At 50.0% G+C, this 27,026-nt stretch overlaps 1 protein-coding gene across 3 annotated transcripts in view; it reads right to left on the bottom strand.

The window, feature by feature from the left end:
* Window positions 1-27,026, bottom strand: part of COL27A1 (collagen type XXVII alpha 1 chain) — a 164,198-nt gene that overhangs the window by 28,335 nt on the left and 108,837 nt on the right. For all 3 annotated transcript variants that reach the window (XM_062590624.1, XM_062590625.1, XM_062590626.1), the window contains exons 29-37: window positions 20,153-20,206; window positions 19,187-19,231; window positions 18,974-19,018; window positions 18,697-18,750; window positions 17,817-17,870; window positions 15,735-15,788; window positions 13,730-13,783; window positions 12,624-12,677; window positions 9,442-9,549 (exon numbers count right to left, since the gene is read on the bottom strand). In XM_062590624.1, the coding sequence (XP_062446608.1) occupies window positions 9,442-9,549; window positions 12,624-12,677; window positions 13,730-13,783; window positions 15,735-15,788; window positions 17,817-17,870; window positions 18,697-18,750; window positions 18,974-19,018; window positions 19,187-19,231; window positions 20,153-20,206 (522 nt within the window). The remainder of the gene's footprint in view (window positions 1-9,441; window positions 9,550-12,623; window positions 12,678-13,729; window positions 13,784-15,734; window positions 15,789-17,816; window positions 17,871-18,696; window positions 18,751-18,973; window positions 19,019-19,186; window positions 19,232-20,152; window positions 20,207-27,026) is intronic.

Here is a 27,026-nt window from a genome sequence, read left to right as displayed (position 1 = left end):
AGGGTTTGTACACAATTTGTTGTATGCTTTAGGTTACTGGTTTGCTGAAAAAATAAATCTTCTTTCCAAGCTTCTTCTATGAGTAGGATTATTTTTAAATGGCTATTTCTCGTTATATACTGCAACTCCTTATTGGATATGCATGCCAGTGCCTCCAGAAGATGATGGTATTTCTGACCTGGGACTGTGGGATGCAGCAGTTTTACAAGGTCGTGTGCTTTCAGGTATGCCAAAATAACCAAAGAAACCAAAAATTATAATCTTAGGTTTATCTTGTTTAAAATTTCATTGCCAGCTTCACTAAGAACCCAATTTTATATGTTTTTTAAAATGGCATCAGATGTTTCCCCAGGAAAAGAACAGACAGTTTATTTTCCAATGATTCCAAATTGATTAGGTTTTCAGGAAAGAAAATGGCACTTTTGGCTGCTGATGGCTTTGGCAATGAGGTTTGGTCTCTGGCACAGCTCAGCAATAATGTTACCGGGAGCAAATAGATGAGCAGCCCAGCTTTAAATTCTCAAAGCATCAACCGTTGAAATCCATGTTACAGCAAGAACATCCAGAGAAACAAAGTAAGGAAGCTGGATGAACTGTGGATAGATGCGCCTCAAATGGAGCTAACAACAAGGCTGAAATCCAGACCCAGCTTCCCCTACATTTAGTGGTGCTTTGGTTCATGCACTAGATCTCGGGGAGTGGTAACCAAGGTGCGTCTCACCAGGCTGGTTTGGTTAAGGAGAGCTGTGGCTTTTGGCACTTCAGATGACAAATTTCTATTTTTCCTGCAGACTTGCAGCATAGCACAGGAGTGAAGCACTACGAGGGCACAGTGTCTGGGGAGACGCTGTGCTAGCCCTACCTCAGGTCGGTCCAGGACTACTCAGGACTGTTGTGAAGCAGAAACACATTTTCAAAGTTTCTGGATGCCAGTGAGTGAAGGCCTCGGGGTGGGGTGGGGGGCTGCTCTTCTCTACCAAAAATGAGACAGGAAGAAATAGAAGAACCAAAACACAACTACTGAGTAAAGAGAAAAAAGGGCCAATGGTGAAGGAAAAAAAAAGTGGTATTTTGAGGCACAGGAAGTAGGAAAGGCAGAAAAACTAAAGCAGCAATAAAGGCAGTAAAGCAAGAAACATAGTAAGACCATGCCCAAGTTTGTTCAAGGTCCAGCCAACCAGCTCATTTAAAGGGAAATGAAAAAGCCCTATATCATTTCCTACTGCTCAGCAATGTCTCCATATGAGAAACTCTACTTAATAAACTTTGATCGAGAGAAGCCTCCCCCCATAGAGGACAGTTCACAAGCACTCAGGAAATTAGTGGGATTATTGGGGCTGGGCATTCGAAGACATAAATGTTTCAGATTTATAAGAAACATATTTCATAATCTCTCCTCCTAGCCGTAGTTTGGGAGAGGAGGAGGCATGGCAGCAGCTCCTGACTCAACTGTTTTTGAGAAGAAAGACCTGATTGTACTTTAGGGTTCAGAGGACTTTACTTGGAATCACAGGGAGAAAAAGGGCCATTGGCTAGCTTGTGGAAACCAGCAGGGTGAGCGCAGGTAGAGCTGGCTGGATGAATTCAAAGAAAAAGCAGAATGGAGAAATCCTACAAAAGGAGCTCAGATGGAAAGACTACAGCTAAAATCACTGCAACTTCCCTTACAGTTGAATTCCTCAGCTTGAAACGTGGAATCCAACCCGAAATCTCATACCTAAAACTCCCTTCTTTAGTGGAAGTTCTCATTTGCATGCAGAGGTTGCTCTCTGAGCTCATGCTCTTCTGAAATACGTGACTCTTGGTTTCACGGAAGGGAAAGTCTATCAGAGTGGACACAGAGCTTGTCTTTTTTTCTAGGCAGTCACAGCATAAGGCAGCAAAGAAACTGGGTGCAGAGCAGCACTGCATGCTTTGAGCTGGTTCGGTTTGGTCTGATAGCCCTAAACTGCCCCTAGTCTATTGTCTGGGAAAATTCATTTTTTTTCTCTCTGTCTCTATTTCCTCATCTCTAAAGCAGCACAGGATGCAAAGGTGCCGCCAAAAGGTGGCTTGATGGATAGGAGGTGCAGGAAAAGTATCACCTTCACTAGACTGTGAAACTTTCACACAAGAAGACACCAAAACACTCCGAAGAATGAGCCTTTATGGAAGCTGAGGAGCAGGAAAGAAAGAATATGGCGAGCATTTGGGGAGTATAACTCCTATCTGCACTAACAAGTCTTGCATCTTTTTTCTTTCCTCCAAACAATAGGGGTTAATATCTTCCTTCTGAAGGACATAAATGCCCCGGGGCTGAGGAAGAGGAGGGGAATGAAATCCTCTTTCTCAATAAGGAGGAGAATCTTGCAGTAAATGCACAGAAAGTACGTCTCCTTCGTCTGAGTCAGGAAAGAAACTGTGCCAAGTCAATGGGATTTATTTCAAATTCTGGCTCATTTCAACTCCTATTAACTCTAAACAAAGACCAGCTGGGATCAGCCTGCCTCCCTGAGCAGCAGAAAGACCAGGCAGAGCCGGCTGATTCACTGCAAGGGCGAACGGCCCCTCCTGGCTGCACAACGCCAGCCACACTCGCCTGCAAGCAGCCTTTCCCCTGGGACTGGGGAAACGCAGTGAGTCATTGCAGGCTTCCTCGTGCTCGGAGGCCACCACAGGCTGCTCCAAAGGTTTCAATGGATTTGATGGGCTGAGCCAGATACCAGAGTAGCAAACAAGAGAGAGAGAGAGAGAGAAAAAAAAAAAAAACCAAACAATAAAACCCTCAAACAACAAAACCCAGCACATTCCTCCCCATAAGATGACATGTTTAGACTTCCAGAGAAGAGACCGAACCTGGGGCCACCAGAGATGTACTGATTATTATAGCAATCGGAGAAGCTGATTGCAGCTAGAGGCAGCATTGCACAGGGATTACAATGCTGCTTCCAGTACGGAAGGAAAGAGACCCGTGGGCTTCGTCTGCGCGGAGCGGCACTCACCCTGGCCCTTGCTCTGGCCCTAGTCAAAGCAAAGAGCTTAAGCGCATTTGACTTCCTTCCTAAGCAACTTCATTCCCCTTTGATTTTTGATGCAAGGCAAAGTACCTACTCATGGCTTTGTTGGATGTTTGTCCACACTAGTAACGACACACAAAAGCTCCAAGGCTATTACATAATGACATAGCATGGCCAAGCGTTCGGCTATAGAAACTCAACTCCAGCATGGGAACTGGCCCTGCTGACGTAGCAGCTACTGAAAGGACAGGGCAGGCTGCAGGCAGGAAAAGTATTTTCTGTTGTGTCCTTCCTCCCACATGGCTCTGTCGCAACACCTCCCCAAACACATGGCCCGCATTCTCCGTTCCTTCCAGCGCTGTCAGAGAATAACCCCACGTCCTGCAGTTGAGGGAGTTGAAGATGCTTCCTTCAGTACGAGCCCCACAGAGAGCCCATAGACCATGGCATGAAAAATAGCTTTTCCAGGAAAAAACCAGCTCAGCGCATTATCAAAAAAAAAAAAAAAAAAAAAAAAAAAGTACAGATTCCTGCATGGACAACAGATTAAAACCAGAAGTGACTCCAGGATTGTTCTTCGGCAGCCTCAGTGTTTTCAGGAAGCAAATGCCATGCTAGCGGTGTGGCGCTGCCAGCTGTCACTGAGTTCATGTGCTTGGAGTGAACGGCTGGATCCAGTGGCAGTAGAGCGAAGCACTTTGTTGAAAAAAAAGAAAATCTTTGAATCATGTTTTCAGCAGCAGGAAACAGAAAAGAACAAAGACCAATAAAAATACTCTAGGACAAATTCTGCTGTAAGTGGTGTCTGGACAACGTTCTCATGGAGCGGTGTTTCAGAGGCGAGCTTGCTCCCTCTCTATCTCCGCGTAACAGAGCCCAGGAACCGGCCCCAGCTCTGCTGCGACCAGAGCGTGGTGTTTCTGCAGCAGCTCCCCTAGCTCAGAGCAGAAGGCCAGCGCACGTCTTCCTTCTGCTTCAGGATTTTAGCCCGTAGATAACGGAGACAGAAACAAGAATATGTTGTGTAAGTTGATGGGAAGGATCCTGTCCTTGGGACTTGGCCTAGCGCTGTGCACGGAGTTGCGGCCATTGAGAGTGAGGTAGCTGCACTCAGCGCTGGAGCCACGAGATCTCAGCACCCCGCACCAGGCGGCACAGCAGCTTTGTCCTTCTCAAAGGGTTGAGATCCCGGCGAGTTCACCCCAAAAACCTTCTCAGATATGCACCCCAGTGCGCTTTTGTTATTTTGTCCTCTCTGCTTTGGACAAATCCAGCCAGGGAGAGGAAACAAAAGGACTTTGGACCCGGTGGTGCTTTAGCAAAGGAATTCACCAGCCCTTGGAGCTCTCTCGGTGCACACGTGCACGGTGCAGCAGGGAGCGCACCAGCCGGGTTTGCTCTGATGTAACCGTTTCTGTCCATTTATACCACTGGAGGATCTGGCTCAAAGGCCTTCTGTCTCCTGATGTGGCTTGAACAGCACTGCAGATAGGATTTCAGGTTAAAAAGGAAGTGGAAAAAGACTCAGCTCCCAGTTTTGCTGAACAATGAGGGATTTTCTTGTTTTGGAGCACGTTGTATTTCATTACCTACAGGCTCTCCAGTTCCTTTCCTGGAATTGTAAAAACCTTGCTATCAGATGTCCGCCTTGTGTGACGACCAGCACATTACGAAAACCACAGTGCACAGCTACAGAGAGCAGCTGGAAATCCACCACCTCGCTCCTGCCAACTGGCTTGGGCCTTTCACACAGCCACCGGCTGATCAGTTGGCCTCTAAGGAAAACAGGCTGTATTTTGTGCAGATCAAGAGGGGCAACAGCAGAGCAGAGCACTTTCAGAGGGTGAGTTACTCTCAGTGACCACTTGCCTGTGTCCAGCGTGCTGGTTACATACCAGCAACTTCAAATTTTGACTCTTCTCCTCTGTTGCAAAGAGCAGGATGGACAAGGCGGCCAGGATCCGCTGCAAGTCTACGTTGCAGTCTAACAATGTCATCTGGATATTTCAGGCACCGTCGTACTACCCCCTCACACAGTTAGCGGTTAACAGGTGAATTTGTTCTGTATTTTGGCAGACTACCCTGCGACGCCTGCGGCGTGGGTGCACACCAGGCTTCGAAGCGCTGTTCAGTCTTCTGGTCTCCCACAAACTACGGAGATGCGTCCGCGTCCTGCCTTGTTCATATGGAGAGCCTGGATCTCCAGGGGATGATTCTTGCTCCCGCTGCCCATGCTGGTGACCCCGGCCCGTCAGGACCTGTGTCTCCAGACTCTGACCTGAGAGGCCCCAAACACTCCCTGGCACTCTGCGAAGGCCAGAGATTATCAGCTTCTCACTGCTCGTACAGGCCACGACAGAGAAAAGCAGCAAACCAAAGGTCCAGTGGCCCAGTGCAGAAAAGAGTCAAGATTAAGTGAAAGTAAAAAGTTGGCATTAAAGGAAACCACTAGGAGTTGGTGATACTTAGGAGAGCAGCTTCCAAGAGGTGCAAATCTCTGCCGTGTGTTTTAAAACCTCAACTGGATGCTGCATTCAGCTGGGTCGTAACGGGTTAGATGCTCTGACTTCCTTCTTACTACCAGAGGGGCAACTGGCCTGTCCCTCTGCTGAGTAGGAACCAGAGCTGAACGGAGCAGTGTGAACTTGGACAAAGTGACCAAAAGATAGAGGATACTTGTGTTTCACAGCTCCAGCTGCCTCGAGTCCTGCCAGCCACAGCTGTGAGACTCGCAGCTCATGGTGGTTGCCAGGTTTGTTTGCTGAAATCTGCTGGTTTTGAAACACGTACAAACTACCCCTGGAGACGCGGCTGGGGCCTCCCTGCTGCTTTTGTTTGCGATTTCAAAACGCAGTGCAAACCGATTTTCGGATATGTTAATACTGGAGATGGCTGAGCCAAGATAAAGCTAATGATCTTTGAAAAGTGTTTCTCGGGCACCCAGGGAAGCTAGATTGAGCTCGGTCGATAACGTTGTATCAGCACTGGGATGGCTTTCTAGAAAATAAAATCTTGCTTGCTAAAGCTAGACTTGGGCCTGCCAGATCAAAGTGTCTCCTCTGCATGACCCAAAAGGGCCGAGGAGATCTTTTACGCTTCCTTCCAGCTTTAGCACCTCTGAATGTGCCTCAGAAAGCTCCTTCACTAGGGATCTCGGAGACTGTTCAGACCAAAGAAACTGCTACCTCTTTCCATCCGTCATGCTGGTCCATTGCCAAGCGGGGTGTGCGAGTTCGGATGTGCCCTGCCAAGCTCCCCTGCTTCTACCCACTCGGCAGCTCCCTGGGAGCTGCCAACACCCAGCCTTCCCCCCAAGGCATATGTGCAGAAAGGACGGCGAATGTACCAGAAGTAAAGTCAGATCATTTCAGAGCAATCAACCGTCCTATTTCCCACATCTGTCAGAGGATGCTTGATACTGAAGTGTCACATTCCTTTAAACTTAAGCAAAATAAAGATTAGGACTAAACACATCCCTGGTGTTAAGGAGATTTCTTCAAAAAAAACAAAACAAAAAAAAAACCCAAAAAACAGCGCAGCTGTAAGGATTTGGGCTGAAAAGAGTATTTCTAGGGGCCACGGAAGGCAATCTCTGCACACGCCCCTCCACTGCCAGTGCAAAGGGCAGTGCAGGACCAAACCAAAGCCCTGGAGAACGTTGTCTCTATGTTCCTGACTACGGATGGGCAGCGGCTTCCAGGAGCTTACATGAACTTCTTCCAGAAGGAAGGTCAACTAGACACTGGGCTTTCTGACAGCTCTAGGTCAGTTTGTATGTCAGTTTGATACAGGTAACTAGACAAATCCATGCACACGTGTGTGTGCATTCACTTCCACTAGCGGCACAGAAGCAGTAACACCTCCCCTGCCCCATCTCTATGTGAGTAGGATACCTCAACAACATTGGAGCAGAAACTACTGTCTCTAGCCCAGGGTAAAAACGATGGATCCGAGCACGGAGTGCAGTGAAACACAAATGGAAGGACTCCTGGGTACCATTCCAGAAGAGATTAGATGAAGATGCAATAGCTAAAGATGAAGATTTCTTTAAAGCCATCTAAATCGATATTGCTATCAAGCTTATCACATCAGCTGTATTAAAAACATACGCAACATGCACAGCGTGTAAATACCCCGGGTCTGCAGCACACACACAAATGAGACGCGCGTGCCTCCTCCCCGCAGCGCACGTGCCCCCACGCCTTGCACCGGCAGTGCCACGCTATGGGGCAGTTCTCTAGGAAGCCGGCATGGGAATTTGCCACCATGCAGCCTTGCCGTTAGGAGAACATCTTCACAAGCTTTCCCTGATGGGATGTTATCTTTGTCCATCAGCTTTGAAAAACCTCTTCCTATTACAGGCTTTTGTGGCTGGCTGTGCCTGAGGTGGGCTTTGGGGCATCCGTCTTGTAGAGGATGGGTTGATTTTATATTCCAGCTTCCAACACTTTTGAAAAGGAGGGGATTACAGTTATCTCTAGTGGTTCGCACCTCTAGTCTGCAAACTTTATTTTGGCAGAAACCTCAGAAAGATCCCACTAGTATTTGTGCATTTTCTCCATGGGAGGCTTGGATAAAAAAACCTCAAAATACTGACAGAGAAAAATCATTTGTACTTCTGTCAGAGGACTTCCATCTTTAAATTACCTCAGCGAGTACAGGAACACCAGCCTATAAATTAGGTATTGGCCAGGCATTTGGCAAAGGAGGCAATGCTATCTGGATCTTATGTGGGGCTCAAAGTCTACTGGAGTTCAGACATAAGGAAGCATATTAAAATAGTAGATGGAAATATAGCACTCTGCAGTTAAAAAAAAAAAAACAAAAACAAAAGGGAGTGATTATGAGCAGGAATCTTGGCTCAATGACTTTTTTTTTTCTTTTTTCCCTAAAGTAAAACAGAAAATGGCATCATGTTCCCAGGGACATGCTGGCAAACAGCAGAGATGGAATCTGCGAGAATCTATATTTTATATGCTATAACTTAATATGGCTTTTTCATAATTTTAGTATTTTTATTGGTTCTTAAACATGCACAATATAAACACATGAACCAGCCAGAAGTACAGCGCATGGAAGGCTGTGTGCTGAGGCTGGACATTTAGCCATGCCAAGCTGCAAAGGGAGCTGGGATGTTAGATACCACCCAGCGCCCATGGTATGGTCCCAGTTCTGCCCAGAGCTCCCTGTGGGTACGGGGACTCGTGGCCAAGTATGGCTTTATTTGGGGCTGAACTACAGCCTCATTCTGCACTTTTATGGTGTTGCGGAGCGGCGCAGAGGTATTAAGCCAATGTTTCCACTTTCTAGTCGAGTCAGTGCTCAAAATCCCAACCTCAACCCAAAAATAACATAAATCCAAGCCCTTTGCTGCTTCCATCTCCTCACACCCTTCTTCCTGCCTTCCTTTTTAGCCAGCCACAATATCACCAAAGGGAAAAACAACATGCTTCAGCAGCAAGAGAGAGCATCACCCGGGGCTCCGGGGTTGTCCCGCTGCCTCTCCTGCCCTGGCCCTGTAATGGCCTGAGGAAACTCAGCTCCTTGCAGCCCTCAGGACACCCCTGCTTAATACCCTGCGGGGTGGCGCATCCTGCAGACGCAGCAGAGACGCACACGAAGACTGTGCGACCTGTCCCAAGGCCTACGCAAAACCTGGGGCAGACCACACCGCAAATCTGCATCCTCATTAAAAGTCCAGTCCTTCTCTTGGATTTAAAGTTTTGCAAAAAATAACATACTTATGACACACTTGGGACAAGCCGCATCTCAGACCATTTCCTGCCGTAGCAGGGGATTCTGGTTTACTCCCTGCATCTTCCTCTGGAACTACCAGGTGTTTGCTGCAGTGTGGCATGTCCTGTTACAGGAGAATTAACATCTACAGTAACTGATGTCCTTAGGAAGAGGAGAGCGAGCAGAGTGAAAAACAAGGCCTATGTGCATTTCTCGCTAGGTTTAAATGAAATCCAGCCTTCCAGACGCAACACTGCAAGCTTTCTTTTCTCCTCCTTTTGCAAAAGGACAAAAGTGCTACCCTGCACTTGCAGCCCAGAGCTCAGCGGGGGCCGGCTGTGCCCTGCTGCGCGAGCTGGAGCCCACGAAGCCTCCTGCAGCTAGCTCTACCCAGCAGGGCACGTGCGACACACCTGGACCCTCCTCCCAAGCCACGAGGAGCGTTAAAGCCATCGCACACGCAGGCGTTTAGACAAGCGCACCCAGCGCTCTTCGCTGATTCTTTTGGGGCAGGATAAAACCGCCAGCCTGGAAACCTGCGTGCGGCGCTCCTACCAACAGGAACGCTCTTGGGCTGGTACTCGTCACGCCCTCGAGAGCCTGGGTTTTGCAGACCCAGGCCGTGCAGCCCGGGGAGGAGCGCGCTAGTCGCGACAGGAACCCCACGGACCGGCCGCCGGAGACGAGCAGGCTGGTTTCTCAGACTCACTCGGACACCTGTGATTCCCGGATATCCAGGAGGCCCTTCTTTCCCTTTCAGCCCTTCGTTGCCTTTCTCGCCTTTCTCTCCTTCCAGGCCTTGCTCTCCTTTGTCTCCCTGTGGAAGAGAGGAGGGAGTGAGCTTTTCATACCCACACAACACACGGGTCACTGTACACGGCTCTTGCAAGGAAAAAAACACCATGTAATTAATATTTCAGGAGTCTGAAAGGAAGAGAGCCTGCAAGGAAAAGGATGAATGAGGTTGAGTCATAATACACTTGACATTTAACAAAATGACCAAAACCTTTTTTCTTTTTTTCTTTTCTTTCTTTCTTTCTTTCTTTTTTTTTTTTTTTTTTTAAGTCTCTTGGCTGCAGGAGGAGGAACTCCCCCATTACACAGGGTAATTGGAAGCTTTTGCTCCTCCTGCAATAAGGTCTGAGCCTCCCATGTGAATGAGACAGGCAGACAAGTCTAAGAGACTCCCTTGCTTCATCCAGAAGCCCTGAGCTCAAGACTCTTAAGATTTTTACTGGGACACGTTTGTTAGGATCGGCCATTTGGCACTTGCTGTTAAGCGGGAAGCAGCCCAATAAAACACTCTGCAAAACAATGTCATCTTGCCCCTGTGAAAGATTTGTGGTTGGAGCAGTAGGTATCATGTCCAATCACTGCTCTTAGAATTGATGGTGCAAAATTTTATGGAGACAACCAAAAGAACCAGTTCTGTACTCACAGCAGCACCGACACTGGTGTGACCAACCCATCCTGATGGAGTGGTTCTTGATTTGCAGCTGCGTTAGCGAGAGCACAGTCACGTCTCTCCTGGTTAAACTAAGCTTGTGTCGCAGGCCGGGGCTCTACTGTCCAGAGGCACGTTTAGGTCGAAAAGATCTAGTTTGGTTCAAGACCCCTTGGGGACGGAGGGGTAAGATACAGTAAAAGAATACAAAAATCTTCACTGTCTTTAAGGAGGAATCTTTCAGTCTGACATTCAGAGATAAGCAAAAATAGAGACACGTGGCAAATAGTTTAACCAGAACGAAGCAGTAAACAGTATTGTTGTGGGACCGGCTGCTCTTTCTTTCCACGGAACAGTTGTTGGCCTGCGTGGACTGGCCGGTCGCGCAAGCACAGAGATCAGAGTCCTGTTCCAAAGACAAGGTAGCAGCCTTACGGCTCCTCCGTACACGAGGCAACGTGAGACCTGAGTAAGCACTTGGGACGTTGCCAAGAGGAAGAGGATCTGGTTTCTTTGCTCGCGAACAATGTTATGGTCAGTGGTGCGGGGCAGAATGATGGACGACTCTTGATTTCCCCTGCCAGGAGCAGGAATTCCTGATTAGTTGGAAATTTAATCTGCAAACTCAAATAAACCAGACAAATTGTTGGAAAATAGACTTTAAAGAACTTGACCTTTTTGGAGATCTGATCACATGCCAAAAATGTGGGTAGAGCAGTGAAACACGAGGAGTCCTTTGTAAAAAGCCAAGCTTTACCCAGCTTAAACTGGACAATATGTGAACTTGCAGGAAAAAAAAAATCCTCAGTTCTTATTTCAGAATAAATCACCGCATGAATCTGAGAAGTGAGGGGATACCAGACAAGGGACAACTTTGCATCAAAATGCCTTGCCTGTCACAGAGCCTGCTGAACCCCAGATTTCCCAAGGCTGCAACTATCAACAGAGTTGCAGAGTGGCACGCTGCGAGCCGTGCCAGGCCTCTCCCCATGCCAGGCTGACTCGGGGAGATGTCTGGTTAAACTAAGTCCCCTAAAGGGACGGAAACGGTCCTAGGAACTAACTGCTCCAAGAACAAGCAAAACCTAGTGCAGCTTTGAAAGGAGTAACAACAACAGAAACGAGCAGAGAGGAGAAAGATTTCATCTACGGAAAAACGCATCAGCAAAAATGCACAATAAGCAGGAGAGATCACAGGAGGAACAAGCAGTGGAAAAAATTAATCACCCCCGCAGCCCTGCCGTGACTACGGCTCGCTGAGCACGCTGCGCCGGTGCGAGAAGCAGCGGTTTTAGCAGGGGGAAGCCGGTAATAAAAGGACTGAACATAGCGTGCATTGAACTTAGTCCCCAGGTGATTCCCAGTTCTCTAAGTAAAAACCTAACAAACGATTCTTTAGGGCAGGGAGAGTCTTTTATGGAGCTTGAAAATAACATCCAGCATCCACCAGTTGCTCGGCGCTGAGATCTACCGGCACGTAAGCCCTAGGCCACGCTGGCCGCACTGGACGGCAGCAGAGACCTTGGCGTGGGAGCGAAAACGGCCGAGGTGGCAGGTCCCACCTCTGCGCGGCTGACGAGCCTCGCGGCGGAGCAAGGCCGCCTGCGTCAGCACGTCACTGGCACTGGCAAACGTCACCGTTGGCCAGCAGGGAGGGACGAAGATTGGGATTAAAGGAGGCGGCAGACCCCGCGATGGGGATTTCAGAGAGTGCCTCTTGGAACAAGCAGGGTAACCTCTGGCTGAGGGCAGCACCTCCAGGGAATGGGAGAAATCTGACCGGGGAAGTAAGCGTGGCCGTTCCTGAGGGCTAGGCTGCAGGTTAAATCTTTATAGGATGCGCAGTGAGGGATGTAAGAGCTGCTGGGAGCCAGCACTGCGGTGGCTCTAACCACCGAGAGGAGAAAAAGCCCAGCTGAAATAACCCAGCCTGGCGGGGCTCTCCAACCGCAAACGCAGCGCCGGGTGGTGAGAGGCTGCCGGCGGATGGCAAGCGCCCGCGGGAGCCGGCCTGAGCGCAGCCGGGGACGCGTGTCGCCGCTAGGTCCTTCCCACCACGGGCTGTTTACAGAACGGGCAGACAGTCCGGCCAGAGGGACCTGATGGTGAGAGCCCAGAGACGGGCTCAAAGGCCTCTGGGCTCAGGGCCAAAACCCTCAGCAGAAGCTGGGAGCGGGAGGCTCAGCAAGGTGAAACAGAAATACTCGGCAGGAGGTAAAGTGCTGGCCCAGTCTGGACCCCCAAACCCTCCCGTGCCTCTAACAGTGACACTGGGGCCGCATCCTGCCCAGCAAGGGGAGCAGGGCAAAGGCCTTTTGCACAGATGCAATAATCCCAGTAACCCCCTTGGCTTCCAGTGCCCCCGCTCCCTGCCGACGGGAACGCCGCGAACCTGAGCACACAGAGGTTGCGCGGCCGCTGAAACCGGGCACAGCAGTAAGGTTTACCTTAACACCATCCGGCCCGGGCGGTCCGCTGTCCCCCTCCAGCCCTGATTCTCCCTGCAAGACAGAGGAGCAAACAGACATAAGGCCGTGTCCAAACCTCGTTTTGGTTTCCATGCTTTTGGCAGCCGACTCGTTGCAGAGCGGCACGGAGGTGCTGCAGCGGTGGGAGCCTGCGGTGTCATCTCCGTGCTGGTGCCCTCGGTGCAGGTGGAGCCCGTGCGCGGCGCACAGGCTCTGCGCGGGTCAGTGTGGTTGAGGACACTCGTCCTGCCTGTGCCCTAACACCAAACAAGCTCTTCCCGGAGCAAGAAAAGAGTGCAGCCTCTTGCTTTATTTTGAGCCGTATTTTCTCCTCCACAAACCTCACCACTGGCCTGCCGAAAGACCTCTTTCCCTGGGTTGAAAAGGGAATTCAGTCCGTGCTCATTTAACCTGGGGCTTCCCCGTCCTGCTCCAACAACTGACTTTAGTTCCAAGAAGGGACGAGAGCCCTCGCCGGCTTCAGTCCACGCATTCATCCCCTGCCTGGCACGCACAGTGCAGCCAGTGTTCCCCTGGTTAATGCCAGCCTTCTGCCGGAGCGTTCTCCTGCCTCTGGAAGGCTGCACGCTCCCAGGTCGCGCACAGCGTGCAGACAGCACGGGCCTGTTTCCACGCTGCCCCTTTCACACTCCAGGTTGTCAAAGCACTCTGCCAAGTGGCGGGTGCAGGCGGGCTGGGCAGCGAGGAGCCTTCCTTTCTCATCGGTAGCTCCTGCACAACTGTTTTTATTGAGAGAAAATGGCCAGGATATTGCGATCGTCCCTTGGACTATTTTCAGAGGTCCCTGTGAGCTTTAAATTCCAGCAGCACATCCAGGTGACTGACCGGGGCTGTGATAGTCACCAGCTCTGAAGCATCAGAGAGGCTCGTCTACGCTGGCGAGCGCAAACTTACAGGCTCTGTGAGGAAGGTATTTCCGTCATGACAGAGAAGGAACAAGGGACAGAAGGGTTACGAGATTCCCAGAAGAAGGCTTCTCTGCCCAGGCTGTGGGCAAACAGGGAACAGAGTGCCTGGGGGAAATGATACAGCAGAGAGTCCAGCTGGAAGGGGACTGTACTCACTCTTTGACCAATGAGGCCTTGCTCTCCAGGGACTCCCAACTGTCCAGGATCACCCTAAAAAGAAAGAACCACAGACATGGAGACAAACTGTTTGCTGATGGCACTTCCCATTTCAGCCCCCCCACTTTGATGTTCCCTTTCCTTTTCTCAAACACCTTCACTTCAGTCTGCAAAGGGGGGAGGTCCCAAGGGACAACTCGGCATCACCAGCCCCTCTGCTTACAGGGCAGTCTCTGTGGCCAGCGTGCACCTCAGAGGCTCTATTGCAATGATATCCAACAGGACAGAGGATCAACGAGTGGTGGCTGATGCCTGCAGCTGCAAAACCAAAGGACGTTCCCTCAGCATCGCCCTTTAGCAGGAAAGGCAGCAACGCCAGAGTGCAATGTAGCACTGCAACACTACACAACCAGGAGAGAGCAAGCAGCTCTTTGAGGCCCTGCATGGCTAGGACAGGCAGAGAAGAACCTGAATTTTTGGTGGCACAGCAACAAGTGAGCTGAAGGTGTCTGGAGCTGGCAGAAAAAAAAAAATGCCCCTTGTGGAAATGCTGTAAGGTTCTGATTTACTGCTGGGGGTACAACAGGCAGTTACCCTCCATGTGTGCCTGTCCAAACTAGCTGCTTTGCAAGGAGCAGAGCACAAGAAATGCACTGGTAGAGTTAGAAGGGGAAGGAAGTCTGACCTGCCCATACATCTTGCCCTGCAGCATATATACCTGCAAGGAATTGCCCAGAGCAACCCCAGCATGTCCCAGCACCTCCCAGCCAGCAAGAGACTGTCGTTCTGTGACTTCCCAGCACGTTGTACCGACAGCGGGTAAAGGGGTGTTTGAAACTTTTGCACTGCCAGAAAATGCTTCCTGACTTCCCTCTGCATTTCACAGCAGACTCCAGAGGCCCTGCAATGCCCCCCGGCGCTGGGTCAGCGCCGCGCTCGGCTGCGGGCAGCGGTCCTGCTCCGCGAGGCTCAGCAGTGGACGCTGCGCCCATCGCGCCTGCTCCCCCGGGAGCGGGAGGAGAGCTCTCGCTGGGGGCCCGCAGATGCCCGGTGCAAAGCCATTCCCGGGCAGAGCAGCGAAGGTGCTGAGGGGCAGCCAGGAGCACAGGAGCTGAAACACCAGCGCAGTATCAGGGCGCCAAAGACACAGTAGCTCCGTTGAAGTGTCAGAAGATTTGCCAAGGAAAACATGGCAAAGGACGGGGGTGGGGGTGGGGAGTGAAGAACAGCAAAGAGGAAATTGCATTTAATCTCCAAATGCAGTTCATTCAAAGCTCTCCACACAGGAGTGATCCTTCAAATGAAGTGGGGAGGGGGGCAGAATAAAATAAAAACCCCTCTGCGCTGCTCAGCACGGGATCTTATTCAAACAAGGAGATTCTTTTCTTTTTCTTTTTTCTTTTTCTTCTTCTTCTTCTTCTTCTTTTTTTTTTTTTTTTTTTTTTTACAGGCCTTTCCATGTGGACAAGAAGGTGCTTTCATGGCTCTGGAGCAGGGCACTTTCTCCCCAATAACCATTGGTGGAGTTCAGTCCCCAGGTAGCCAAGGCTTGGAAAGTGCGGCAGGACCTCATCTGAGGGTATTTTTAAACTTGGGAATGTCTCAAGACCCTTGTTATTTCAAACTAGAAGCTGTCAGATCTCTGGGTCTCAAGGACTCCCTTCACTGCTCAGATTTCACACCTGTGAAAGATTCAAGCTTCGTTTTCACAGGGTTTGCCAGCTCTAGAGGCAGGAGATGTCTGGAACAGTGCGTCTCCCCATACTGACGGCATCCCCCTCCGGTATGGACATGGGGTCCAGGAATTTGTAACCAAGAGCTTAAAGTTAACCTTAAAAAAATTTTTTTTTTATTATTTATTTTAAATTTGATCTGTGTTGATTGCACTGTCTGTTTTGGCTGCTGGATGGTGAACCTGCAAGGCTACCCTCTCATGGCAGGAACAGAAGTGGCTATTATTGCTCCTCGCTCTGGCAGAAAAATTACACTAAGGCTTTTTTCTTACCTTCATGCCAGGTTCACCTGCAAGGCCAGGTTGTCCCATTGAACCAGGTGGTCCCTGGTGGGGGGAGGAGAAAAAAAAAACCCAGATGGTGAAAAACCCCATTGTAACCAAGTAAAAAGTAAGATCAAAGACATAATTCCTTTAGCAGAGCCCTGGCTGCAATGTAATTACTTCGCTGGAGCTGGCTCAGGGTACGCAGCATCAAAGAGGTCAAGAACCCCTGGTGTCCTGTTCCCGTGATGGTTGTGCTCATCTCTCATGCCTCCCCTTTCCTCAAGCCTGCTGCAACCTCCTGGCCTCCTCTGCCAAGCCACCTCTCTCTAATTCCTCCCAGTCCCTCTGCTTTCTGAGGTTAGTAACCACGCTGGGGAGCAGTGTTGGCACTAGTTAGGAAAGATGGGAAGAAGTACCTGATTAGATTTGAAAGCCATTTATAAGGGTTCAGCGGGCTGGCTAATACAGTGGGTAACAAAACTGTCCAGCTGTGCTCCTACTCTCCAATGACTGTTTCCTAAGACCAACCATTACCCATTACAGCGGGGCTAAGCGCAGCCTCTGTGCCACCCATCTTATCTTGGTTAGGAGTAAGAATTAACACGGCTGCAGGGTCTGCACATGTGGTGAACTGCCCCTCCTTTGCAGGAACAGCTGCCCTAGATGACACAGCTTTGCACTGAACCATTGCCCCAGGCATCAGTGAGAGGCAGAGGGCAACAGTGCTGCTAGTTCCAGTACAGCTAAAGGGAGACAGATTAACCTTGACATCCATCACCCATGTTCTCTGGCTGTATGAGCCAGCACACATCCCAGCACCAAGACCTGGATTAGAAACCCACCCATCATCAGACCAAAGATGGGATAGCAAAGCTTGTGTTGACAGGATTTGAGTGGCTTACTTGCAACTCTGTGCAACTAAGAAGAAAGAAGGTAAGAGCACATAGTCATGGGAGCACCCAGCTGCCCAAGGAATAAAGCCAGTTCCTAGCTTGCTGAAACGGATTCAGGCTGAGGAGGGAGCAGGGTGTGTGCTGCGTTTACCAACAACTGGTCAAGTCAGGCAATGAGAAAATTCATGCCCTAGTGAAAGCAGAAGATCTTGCTTTGGTTTCTCCAGTGGTGCCTGCGCAGAGAAAGGCTCCTGGAAGAGAGACTGATTTGAATAAAGCTCTGTACTTTCTTGTTTGGCAACATCCAAAGTGTCTCAGTAGCAGCTTTCCAGCTCCCCAGTGTGGTTTACCATGCTGAGAGCTTGCTGCATCCAGTCTAGCAGCCATGAGAATGGAAACTTTCGTGACTCTCATACTTTGCAGCAGGCTGTATTAAAAGACACCTTCACTGCTGTTTTCATAACCAAGTGAAACATCTCAACTATATAACAGATCAGGACTTAGGGAAAGGAGCTGCACGAGAAGAACTGGTAGATTTGATCAGGTCTGTAAGAGGGTCAGACCAGCCTGAGACTGCAGAAGAGTTAGGGGGAGCCCATGGAGGCATCTCCCGCAGTCCACTGGGGCACCGTCTGACAGCTGCTCCTGCCACATGGTGCGTTTGTGCCATTGCTTCACAGCAACGACAATTTAAAAAGCCACAAGCCAGCAGCAAAGGCATTTTTCTGAGCCTCCTCCGCCAGCCACAGCAACCTGCGATGGACTGCCACAGCAGCCTGAGCTGGCTGACAAAACTGTATTCGAGCACAACAGGACCAGCTAGGAGTGGGAGAGAAAAGACCAGTTTGCAGTCTGAACTGTTGCTGCGTTTGTGCCCCGACTCTGCATGGTGGTATGGAAATGTGGTCCCTGGCACATCGAGGGCCTGTGACACGCTTGTTAAGAGCTTCAAAATGTTTCGTTATGCAGATGGATCTGCCTATCTGCTAGTTGGGTTTCTGTGGTCTGCCTTTGATGAAAACAAGGCTCAAATTTCTGGTTTTCGCTGTTTGCTTTGGAAGTTGACCTGTGGGAAATCCTTCCCGTTGGTGTCCCTGGGGGGTGGGAGGATGGGCCTCTGCACACTTACTCATCCCTCCTGTCCTGCCACTCCTGGTGTGAGGGGAGAAGAAATAGGAGTGAAGATCAGACCTACCTTATGCCCGATTTCTCCCAAAGGCCCAGGTGGCCCCTGTGGTCCTTGCGGTCCCTGAAAAACAGAAACACAAGACTCTCTTCATACAACTGTTTTCATTTCTGAAAGGCTATCACTTTTGTGGCCTGTAAGATGAAACACTGCTTCCCTCCTGTCACAGCAGATCTATGCAGTGTGCAAGAGACAGTCAGTGAGGTACAGAGACCAAGAGGCACCTTAACAGGCAAACAACAGCTCAGAACGCCCTTGATCTTGCTAGCTCCAACCTGAAACAGTTGCAGTTGGTAACTTAAAAATGTCTAGTTTACCCTCTCTCTTCATAGTCCAGGTCAGTCCCCATGGATGCAGAGAGCACATGACCATTTCCTCCTGCTCAGATGGTCTTGTTGGCCTTCCCTCAGGTCTATGTCTTCATCTCCCAGAGCTTTTCTCAAACCTGCCGGCTCATTTCTGACTCCATCAGCCTTCTGACTCGTCCTGGTCCCCTTTCAGCTCTACCTGCCAGCCAAGCCCAACTCCTCGTGTTACACTAACCCTTTCCCAGACTCAACGCTTCCCTTCTTTCCTTCCTTCCCTTCAGCAATCCAGCCCCAGCTGCATCCTACACTCTCCCTGGTTGATCTATGGCCTCTTTTTGCTTTCCAGGGGTCTGATCTTCTCTTTCCTTATGTCTCCCAGGACTCTAGCCAAATCTTTCACATCTCTGACCATGCTGGAGTTGGCAGGGACAGAGAAGCTTGGAGTGGGAAAAGATAGAGGGGGAGAGCCAGACGGAGGGAAAAAAGAAAAAAAAAAAGAAGTGTCTGTCTGTGTGCGGGGGTGTGTGTGTGAGGGTGGGTGGGAGGAGGGACAGATGAAGAGAGGATGATAAGACACTTGCCGGGTCGCCTGGAGCCCCTTTCGCTCCTGGGGGTCCGGAAGGTCCTTGGATACCCTGGAAAAAATTAAACACACCAAGGTCAGCTCCAGCCCTGTAACAGTCTCATTCCTCTCAGCATATAACATCCATTGCAAATGCAGTAAGAGGAGCAGAGGGGTGGCCCCATAGCCTGAACCATGAGATATTGCCCAAGTCTTTCCTGCTGGACCAGGACCCAAAACTTAAGGACCAGTGTGAAACCAAAGTTAAAAAAGGAAGCAGAAGTGATGAAACTTACTGGGAAGCCACGTGCTCCTGTCTCCCCAGTCTCTCCTATCTTCCCCTGTGAACACACAGTTACGGTGATGAGCAGCTGGGAATGTGCTGAGGCACGTGTATCACTGGCCAGGAGAAGCTGCAATTCCCTGGCCATCATGTGCATGTGGATACCCACAGCGGGGTTTGACACCAAGCCAGCTTTGGCAGGTACCAGCTCTCACAGGGGACATACCTGCAGCCCATCCGGCCCCAGTCTGCCGGGCTCCCCTGGATGTCCCTGCAACGGAAAAAGAGACATGTTGGCAGAAGTATGACCTGTACTGACGATGCTCTTCTGTCCCAGCCTACCTGCTCTTGCATTTGAGGAGGACTTGCATCAGATGTCCCCTCCAATTCCCTGCAGCTCTGAAAGGGCCAAATGCCCAGCACCCTGCCCTGAGGAACACCCCAATCAATGGGGAGTTTTGGGGATGAGCCGCATGACCTAATGTTTCTTTTGGCAAACACTGCTTTGGAGGAAGGTGCAAATCTCCAGAGACTCAGCACAACCTTGCCTGGCAGGGCACAAAGTAAGGCAGATTTCCCATCTAAATTGCATTCACAATTGTGTGCAGGGAAGACACATGGAGCCTGGTGACATTCAGTGGTAGGACAAGGGTCCAGTTCTCCCAGCTAGCTGTCCCAGAGCCTGCCAAGGAGCAGGGCTCTGTTCAGGCAGCTATCTGCCAGGCTCTCTTTGTACCAGGCAACTCCTGCCATGTGCTTTTTCCCATCCTAATCTAACTGACATGAAGTACATCAGCACAGAGGTGCATTCGGTAGGGTTATGCTTTACCAGCTGTGTTAAATTGGTATGATTTCTGTGCAAGATTCTGAGCTAACAGTTCAGAGCACTCTCTGCCAGCTAAGCTATTCCCTTTCCTGTGGAGGACTCCATTACTTTAGCAGCAGCTCACTGACAGCTGTGGAGGGGGAGTTCTGTGTTTGGGGGTCTAGATCACAGCAGCAAAGGCCCTGATGTCCGTGTGGACAGGTTTTGCTCCTGCTGCACGATGGACTTGTTGCTGTTGCCTGTTCCTCGTGGAGCTATTGAGCATCCCCTGTTCCTGAAGGAGGACATGACTGTGATCCCGTCCAGGGTGTTTTACAACATGGCTAAGAGCAGTCTCAGCCAACCTGGCCATCTGCTAGCACTCACCTTGACACCTCGTGACCCTGGCTCGCCTACTGGCCCATCAGGCCCTCTGGCACCCTACGAAAAGGCAAAAGAGAAGCAAAAATAAGAAAGGAAAAGGGAGGAGAGCGAAGAATCCCCTGCTAGTGCCAGCAGCAGGTGTGTCTCTCGTACAGCAAAGCCTGGGTTAGGTTGCAGGGAGGCATCCCAGCTTCTCTGTTGCACCCTGATCCCTTCCATCTCCCCAGAGGGCATTAGATTTCTGCCTGGCTCCCAAACCTCCTGTCCTGGTGACCCATCATGCCCCCCTTGCCCAGTGAAGAGTGTGGTTTGCACAAGGAGATTGGTTATGGCTCCAGCCTCAACCACCTTGGCTGGCCTTGCGCTCCTGCCCCCCAGGACACCAGGGCTTTACAAGCAGCGGAGGGTGGCTGAGGCTCCAAGAGGTTGAAGTTGGGGTGCCTCTGCTCTTCTCCTGGGCTAAGCCTTCTCCCTGTAGGATTTGTGCACAAAGTATATGGTTCACCTGGAAGCACAGCAGTCACCCTACCTCTTTGACCACCAAAAAGTTCTGTGAGAGTAGTCCTGGTAAAGCCTGGCTGGGCTGTGCACAGCAACTCGGAGCCGTGCTCAAAAGAGCACTACTTTGTTTTGTTCCATTTCGTTTCTTAACATTTACTAGCATGCAGCACCAAAGTACCTTTTTATTTCTGCTAAACCAAACACCATTCCCAAAACCAAAGCCAGAGGAGAAAAGTAGGCCAGGAACAGTTGTGTTTTCAGACCTTAAATGTCGACAGTTTTGCTATGCATGAACTCACAGTTCTAGCCCCACTGGTATCCAACTTCCTCCCTAGAAACCCAGCTTTTCCAGCTACCCCTACCCTTAACCCTTGGCATACCACATTGCCTCACAGTCACGATCAAGGCGATAAAGCCACAATCCCCCACCATACAGCACGTTAACAACCGTCCGGGGCCCCAAGCTGCTCCCAGAGAACTGCACAGATTTCCTGGCAGACCTTTCCTAGCAGTTACCTGCTATTTAAGCAGCTGGCTGCTGTTACGAATCAGACCAGGTGCTCATGCATATGCATGCTGGGGAGGAGTGTGACTGGCTGGGCCACTTTGGCAAGTACAGTCATGTACCAGGCGTCCGCACCTGAGTGCGTGCGTGCGTCTGACACGCACGAGAGCCTCACGAGGTGGACGGGGCCAGGGCAGCACACTCCTGCTAGCTGAGTTGCCAGCTGCCCAGGCAGCAAGCGACTCCGGCCCTGAACAGCTAAAATCAAGCAGCTCATGGCACAGCTCGGGGATCCTCAAGGAAGAGGTGAGCTTGTTCTTCCAGTGGGTGACAGGCGAGGAAAGCCCCGGTCCTGAAGAACGGCTAACTATGCACTTAGCTTTCATACTAATCTCAGAGGAGCTGAACACAGACCCCTCTGCACTGTCTGAGTCCCAGAAAATGGTTTGTGATGCTGGCAGATACCAAAGAGAACCACAGTCAGGAGAAGTGAAACAGGCGAAAAGGAGCATATTAAGAGGCTGTATTAACGCACGGCACGCTCGTAATCAGGCCACGATCTCAGCTGAGACTCTAAGGCGCTACTGCAATATAAATAATAAATAATAACAGAGCACGGTGCTAGAGTGCAATGGTAAGAGGAATTCAGAGAGCAGGCCAATGTGGAAATAGAGAAAACAGGAGCCAACGTGCTTAATCGGGATGCACACTGAGTGCCAAAAGTAATAACAGGGTTAGGGAGCCAGTGCGTTAGAAAAGCAACTCCACTAGGACAGGCAAAGAGGGAGACTCACAAAGAAAGGCAGTGTAATAGCAGAAGATGCATAGGATACACAGCCAAATTATTACAGTAGACAAACACTGTCAATATAAAATAATGCAAAACCTTCTACTGAGCTTGGCAAAACCCTGTGCCACTGAGCGTACCAGAGATGAAATAACCAAAAGCCTGTATTGCATGCCAATACGACACAGTGCTGAAGAATGCTCAGCCTGGTCTCCAGGACAGATGGACAGAGAGGGACTGTGCACCAGACAGGAACGGCACAACCAAACGGGGTGTTACACGGATCGATGCTTTGCTACACTAACATAAAGGCTGCTCTCACCAGCTTGAAATCCTAAATGCCCTGGCTCATGCCAGCCACCAAACCAGAGAGCAGTAAAGACCAGTAAAGTTTTGTTAAACAACACCCCTATAAACCTCAAAGAACAGTGATGTAAGACAGTAGGTCATTTAAAAACAGGGCTGCTGATGGCTTCAGCCCAGACAGCTCTGTAAATGAGAGTAGTGGGAGAACAGTGCTTGGAGGAGTTTCAGGAGCTGCCTGTGGCATCTCAGAGACCCAGCAACTGAGCAAAAGCACTACAGAGACCTGCCTGAGCTGGACATTGGGCTGCCCAAAGCGAAGGGGAGTGCCAACACGTATGTGGCGCCAGCACGGCAGCAAGGCATGTTGCCACCAAAAGCCATAGCTGGAAGTGGGCTCAACTAGCCCTCTGCTCAGAGGTAGGATCAGAGCTACCTACATCTTTGCTGGCAGACACGCAGCTAACCTGCTCTGAAAATAAACAGCAAAGGACAGATCACCTCCTCCCAGCAACTTGTGGCATTTTGTTTTACCTGAAAGCTTCTCATAACACCTCACCGAAAATCTCCCTGGATGTGACTGAATCCTGCAAGTTGCCCTCCCTGCTATGGCCAAGGAAAACAAACTGTTCCCTTCCTCGGCTGTTCAGATAATTTGTGCAATTATGTCTTTACTGTCCAAGATGATGGAGTGACCTGCTTGTCACAAAGAAGTGCAGAAGGGAAGGATTCAATAGCCTGGCCACAGTGTTGCAGGAGGAGAGATCAGAGACCAGAAGGAAGCAGGATATGAAAATGACTATGATGACTCAAGGTCTCCATCCCACAATGAATGCTGCTGGTGAAGCTAAGGGGGGCATGCGTGTGCAACCCAACAGTGCTGGGAGGGGTCTTCTTCTAGCACACGCACAGAAAGGCATGCAGCAGGCTTCCCATAGCAGAAGTTACTGTGTGGAAGCAAACCCTGAAAGAAAAGTGGGTCAGTCCAAAGAATGACTCCAGCTGGACAGTCCCTGGATTCTCTTCCTGGCCTAGGGTGGGCATCACAACCATTTCACAGCAGCAACTACAATATATGATGACAGGGCATGCTGAACGGAGCCTCATAATGTGAAGAACCACAACTCTCCTTCAACACGAGGGCTCGTTAGAGAGACACATAAGAGCCTGTGGGTGGAAAGGAAAGGCACAGCTCCTCCAGACCAGTTGTGTATCTTATCTGCTCTGTCCAATTCCTTTGCCAGCCCTGGCAACGGTGCCAGGTCTCTCTGGACTGGGTGGAGACAGCAAAGGTGGCAAAGGCCACAGCTCCCCATGGCCCGGCCTGCCAGGGCTGGCTGGGAAGTTTTGGAGTATCCTCTTTTCTTCCAGCAGAGCCCCGTCACCAGCACTGCAGGATCTGCCAGGGCAACCCTACTTCACAGCGGTCACCTGGCTAATCCCATCACAGCACATCTCATCAGCAGCTGACCTAAAGAAGGAGAAAGTGACCCTGCGTTCACCAATGCATGTTGTAAGCTTCATCTTCCCCAGCCGCCTGGGCCAAAACCCAGAATAAAGCCTTCCCCTAATTCACCCTGACAGGAAAGGCTACACTTAGCCAATTAGTTAAATCTTTTAAACTCTCTTTTCCTGACAAAGCCAGTTAGAGACGAGCAAGTGAGGTCCTGGCAGCGCTCGAGCGAGCATCCCATGCCAGCCGCCGCGATGCGTAGCCCAAGGCGTCCCTCCTGCGGACCCAGGCTCTCGGCCTTGCCGGCCCGGCTGAGTGCACCTCCCTTGACTCCCCTTGGCTCCTTTGGGCTTCCAAATTGACAGCCAGGCTGGGCATGCCTGCACGGAGCAGGGGCAAGGGACCAGGTCGAGTGCGCAGAGTCCTCTCAGGGACTGCTCCCCCTATGGACACGCACAGCAGAGACCCCTCTGAAGAGGGGAGTAAGGAGGTTGCAGCAAAAAAATATGCTTTTATCACTGCTGTCAGCATCTCTAGGGGGCCTTGAAACAGCGAAGGAAGCTTTTTTTTTTTTTTTTTAAGTTTATGTTAGTATTTATAAGGCTGTTATGCAGCTCAGGAGAGGTCATGCTGGGCCAAGGCTGTACAAACAGTGCAAGCTCTGAGAAGCTTTACAATGTAAACAGGAATAAAGGAGACTTAAATCAAAAACTGGCCTTCCCTGTGCACATGGGCAGCTGAGGAACAGGGAATTACAGGTTTGTGGCTGATGGAGCGTTTGAGAACCTGCTTAACTACTTCACCCAAGTTGGACGTGAACATGCAGCTCAAAGGCGTTGTTATGTCCATCTCAGCGTAACCTGCCCAGGTCACACACAGAGAGATCCTCAAGGCTGTGCAAAGCCCGGCACCAGCACTCCTGCACTTTTTAAATTCTACTTTCAGCACCTTATGTGGGCACATTTCTCTCTGTAATCCCTGCATGGGTCCTCACTAAGCTACACAGTAGAAGGCCAGTGTAAGTCCTTGCAAGTCTCACCTGCAGTCACATTCTGCCCCTATAATCATTAGTCTCTTTTAAACGTAGGCTCCAGGAACAGCAGCAAAACAGGTCACAGTGCAGCAATACTGGCAAGTACACAGACCTAGACAACATTACCCTTAGAGACCTCCACTACTGCACAGCACTATCAGCCATGCTAGACTAAACAAAGTTACGATATTGGCTAGATGGGAACATTGTCATCTCACAAACTGGAGAATTCAGCTCCAGGCTACGCAGCTCAGGTTTACTGCTGGTCCCTGTAAGTCAGGAGAGACATTCCCTAATGCTAATGTAGATAACGTTCCTGTAGAATAGAGCTAAATATTCCATGAGGTGTTTCCACAGAGCAGTGCTGCATTTTCCCTTGTTGAAATGGATACAGGATACAGAGCTCAAAGGGAGGGAGTAACAACCCCTGACAACCCCAGGAGCACAAAGACACAGTCAGTAGCTCCTTTCTAGAAACCCAAAGCTTCCTCCTTTCCCCTTGATCCAAACACTGATATTTCACTTTCACAGTCTGGCCAAATAGAAAGCAACCATCGGCCGAAGCTGGAAGATCTCACCGGCTGTAGGCACAACACGTGAATGGGAAGAGAACAGACCTTAAATGTCACCTCTGCTGCTGGCCGTGTCCTTACCCTTTTGGCAACAACACATAATGTGGTCAAGTGGATTCAGACACTCAATCCGAGATTTCAGTATCTGAATTTAAAGTCCAAATATGGGTTTACTGTCTGGAAATGTCTAATAAGGAATGGGGACATCTTATAGAGACTGCATAGAGATGACCCAAAGTATCCAATGCATGCGGCATGGGAAATCAAAGTCATTTCCTTTGCTTAGAGATTCTCTCTTCCAATACACTCACCTACCTCAAAGATCTTAGAGAGCTGTAGCTAACTTTTCCTCAAATGCTTCTAATGCTTTTTCAGTCAACCAAAAAGATCCCCGGGAGCAAAACAATATACCTCCATTTTTTTCTCCATGAACAGCTTCTCAATCATCCTGGCATAAGCATCTAATTTCAGGTATGCTTACATAACATCACTTCACAAATTCCTCAATTTAACAAATCCTTGCAGTCAGTGAGGCTGCAGAGCACCACATCTCGTATCAGACTGGCAGCAGTTCCACACCCAGACAGGAAGGCAGATGGCTGGGAGTGAAGATGTGCACTTTATCTAGTCTTGTAGGCTTTGTCCGGGCAACAGTTAATGCAAGAGCTTGATGACTGAGTGGCAGAGCAGAAACAAAAATATGCTCAGAGCTTTGAAAAGCTCTTTTGAGTCCCCTGAGTCAGTTCACAGCATTCCTTCCAGCGAGAGGATAAAATCCCATGAATATTGACAGCAGCTTGGTCAGAAGGACAGGGCAGGATTGTCATACACATTTCAAGTTGAGCTTTGCAAGGTGCCTCATACAGTCATGGCTCCAGAGGATATTTAGCCTTCTGTGGGGATTCTCAGTCAGAATCTGGGCTGAGCTCATGTCAAGGATGTGGATGTCAGACTTGTTCCTGCTGCGAGAAGCTGATTAATAGAAATGAGCGTTCGCATATACTGTGAACACTCTGCTTTGATGATTCATTTGCAAAGTAGGATTTGTTTTCCCTGGCACTGTCCTGGAGTGTCTGGGAGGTAGCACTGATGGTGCAAGGAGGAGTTTTCAGTAGGTCACAGACTTGGAGGCTGTCACTGGGAAGACTATTTTGAGGAAAGTGGACTCAGGGAAGCTGTGAAGCAGCAGTAAGTTTGGACAAGAGCCAGCCTTTGCAAAGAAAGGCACCCTCATAAAAGATGCCAAACATCTGGAGGCTCATCACTCCTGTGTCTCCCACCGGCTTTACCTGGGTGCAAGTGTCCTTGGCAATACTGTCCATCAATCACAGTGCCTTCAGTGATGTGCTGCACTTCGCCAGCTTAAGCCAGAGAGCTCCAGAGAACATAAATGGAGACATGTTTCCAACCAGAAGCAACCCAAAGCTCTCCCCACGGCCATCTGCCAGCTGTCCTGCTGCCCTCAGAGACAGGGATCTCCTGGCCTTCTCTCCAAGGAAGAATCTTTCAAACATTTTGGTGGGAAATCAGCTTGCAGGCTTTTTGCATGGGTACAGTGTGTACAGGGAAAGGGAGAAACGGCACCGGGAAAGGCACTGGCAGCATCACCTGTCTCCAAATTTAAACCTGGATTCAGTTAAACAATTAGGCTTAAACACATGCATAACTCTCATTAGTTGAACATTAAGCCCATGACTACCTGCTATGCTGAGCAGGGCTGAAG

The sequence above is a fragment of the Rhea pennata genome, chromosome 18, assembly GCF_028389875.1.
Source record: "Rhea pennata isolate bPtePen1 chromosome 18, bPtePen1.pri, whole genome shotgun sequence".
Taxonomy (NCBI): Eukaryota; Metazoa; Chordata; class Aves; order Rheiformes; family Rheidae; genus Rhea; species Rhea pennata.
The sequence above is the reverse complement of the archived record's forward strand: the minus strand, read 5'-3'. Positions and strand labels throughout refer to the sequence as shown.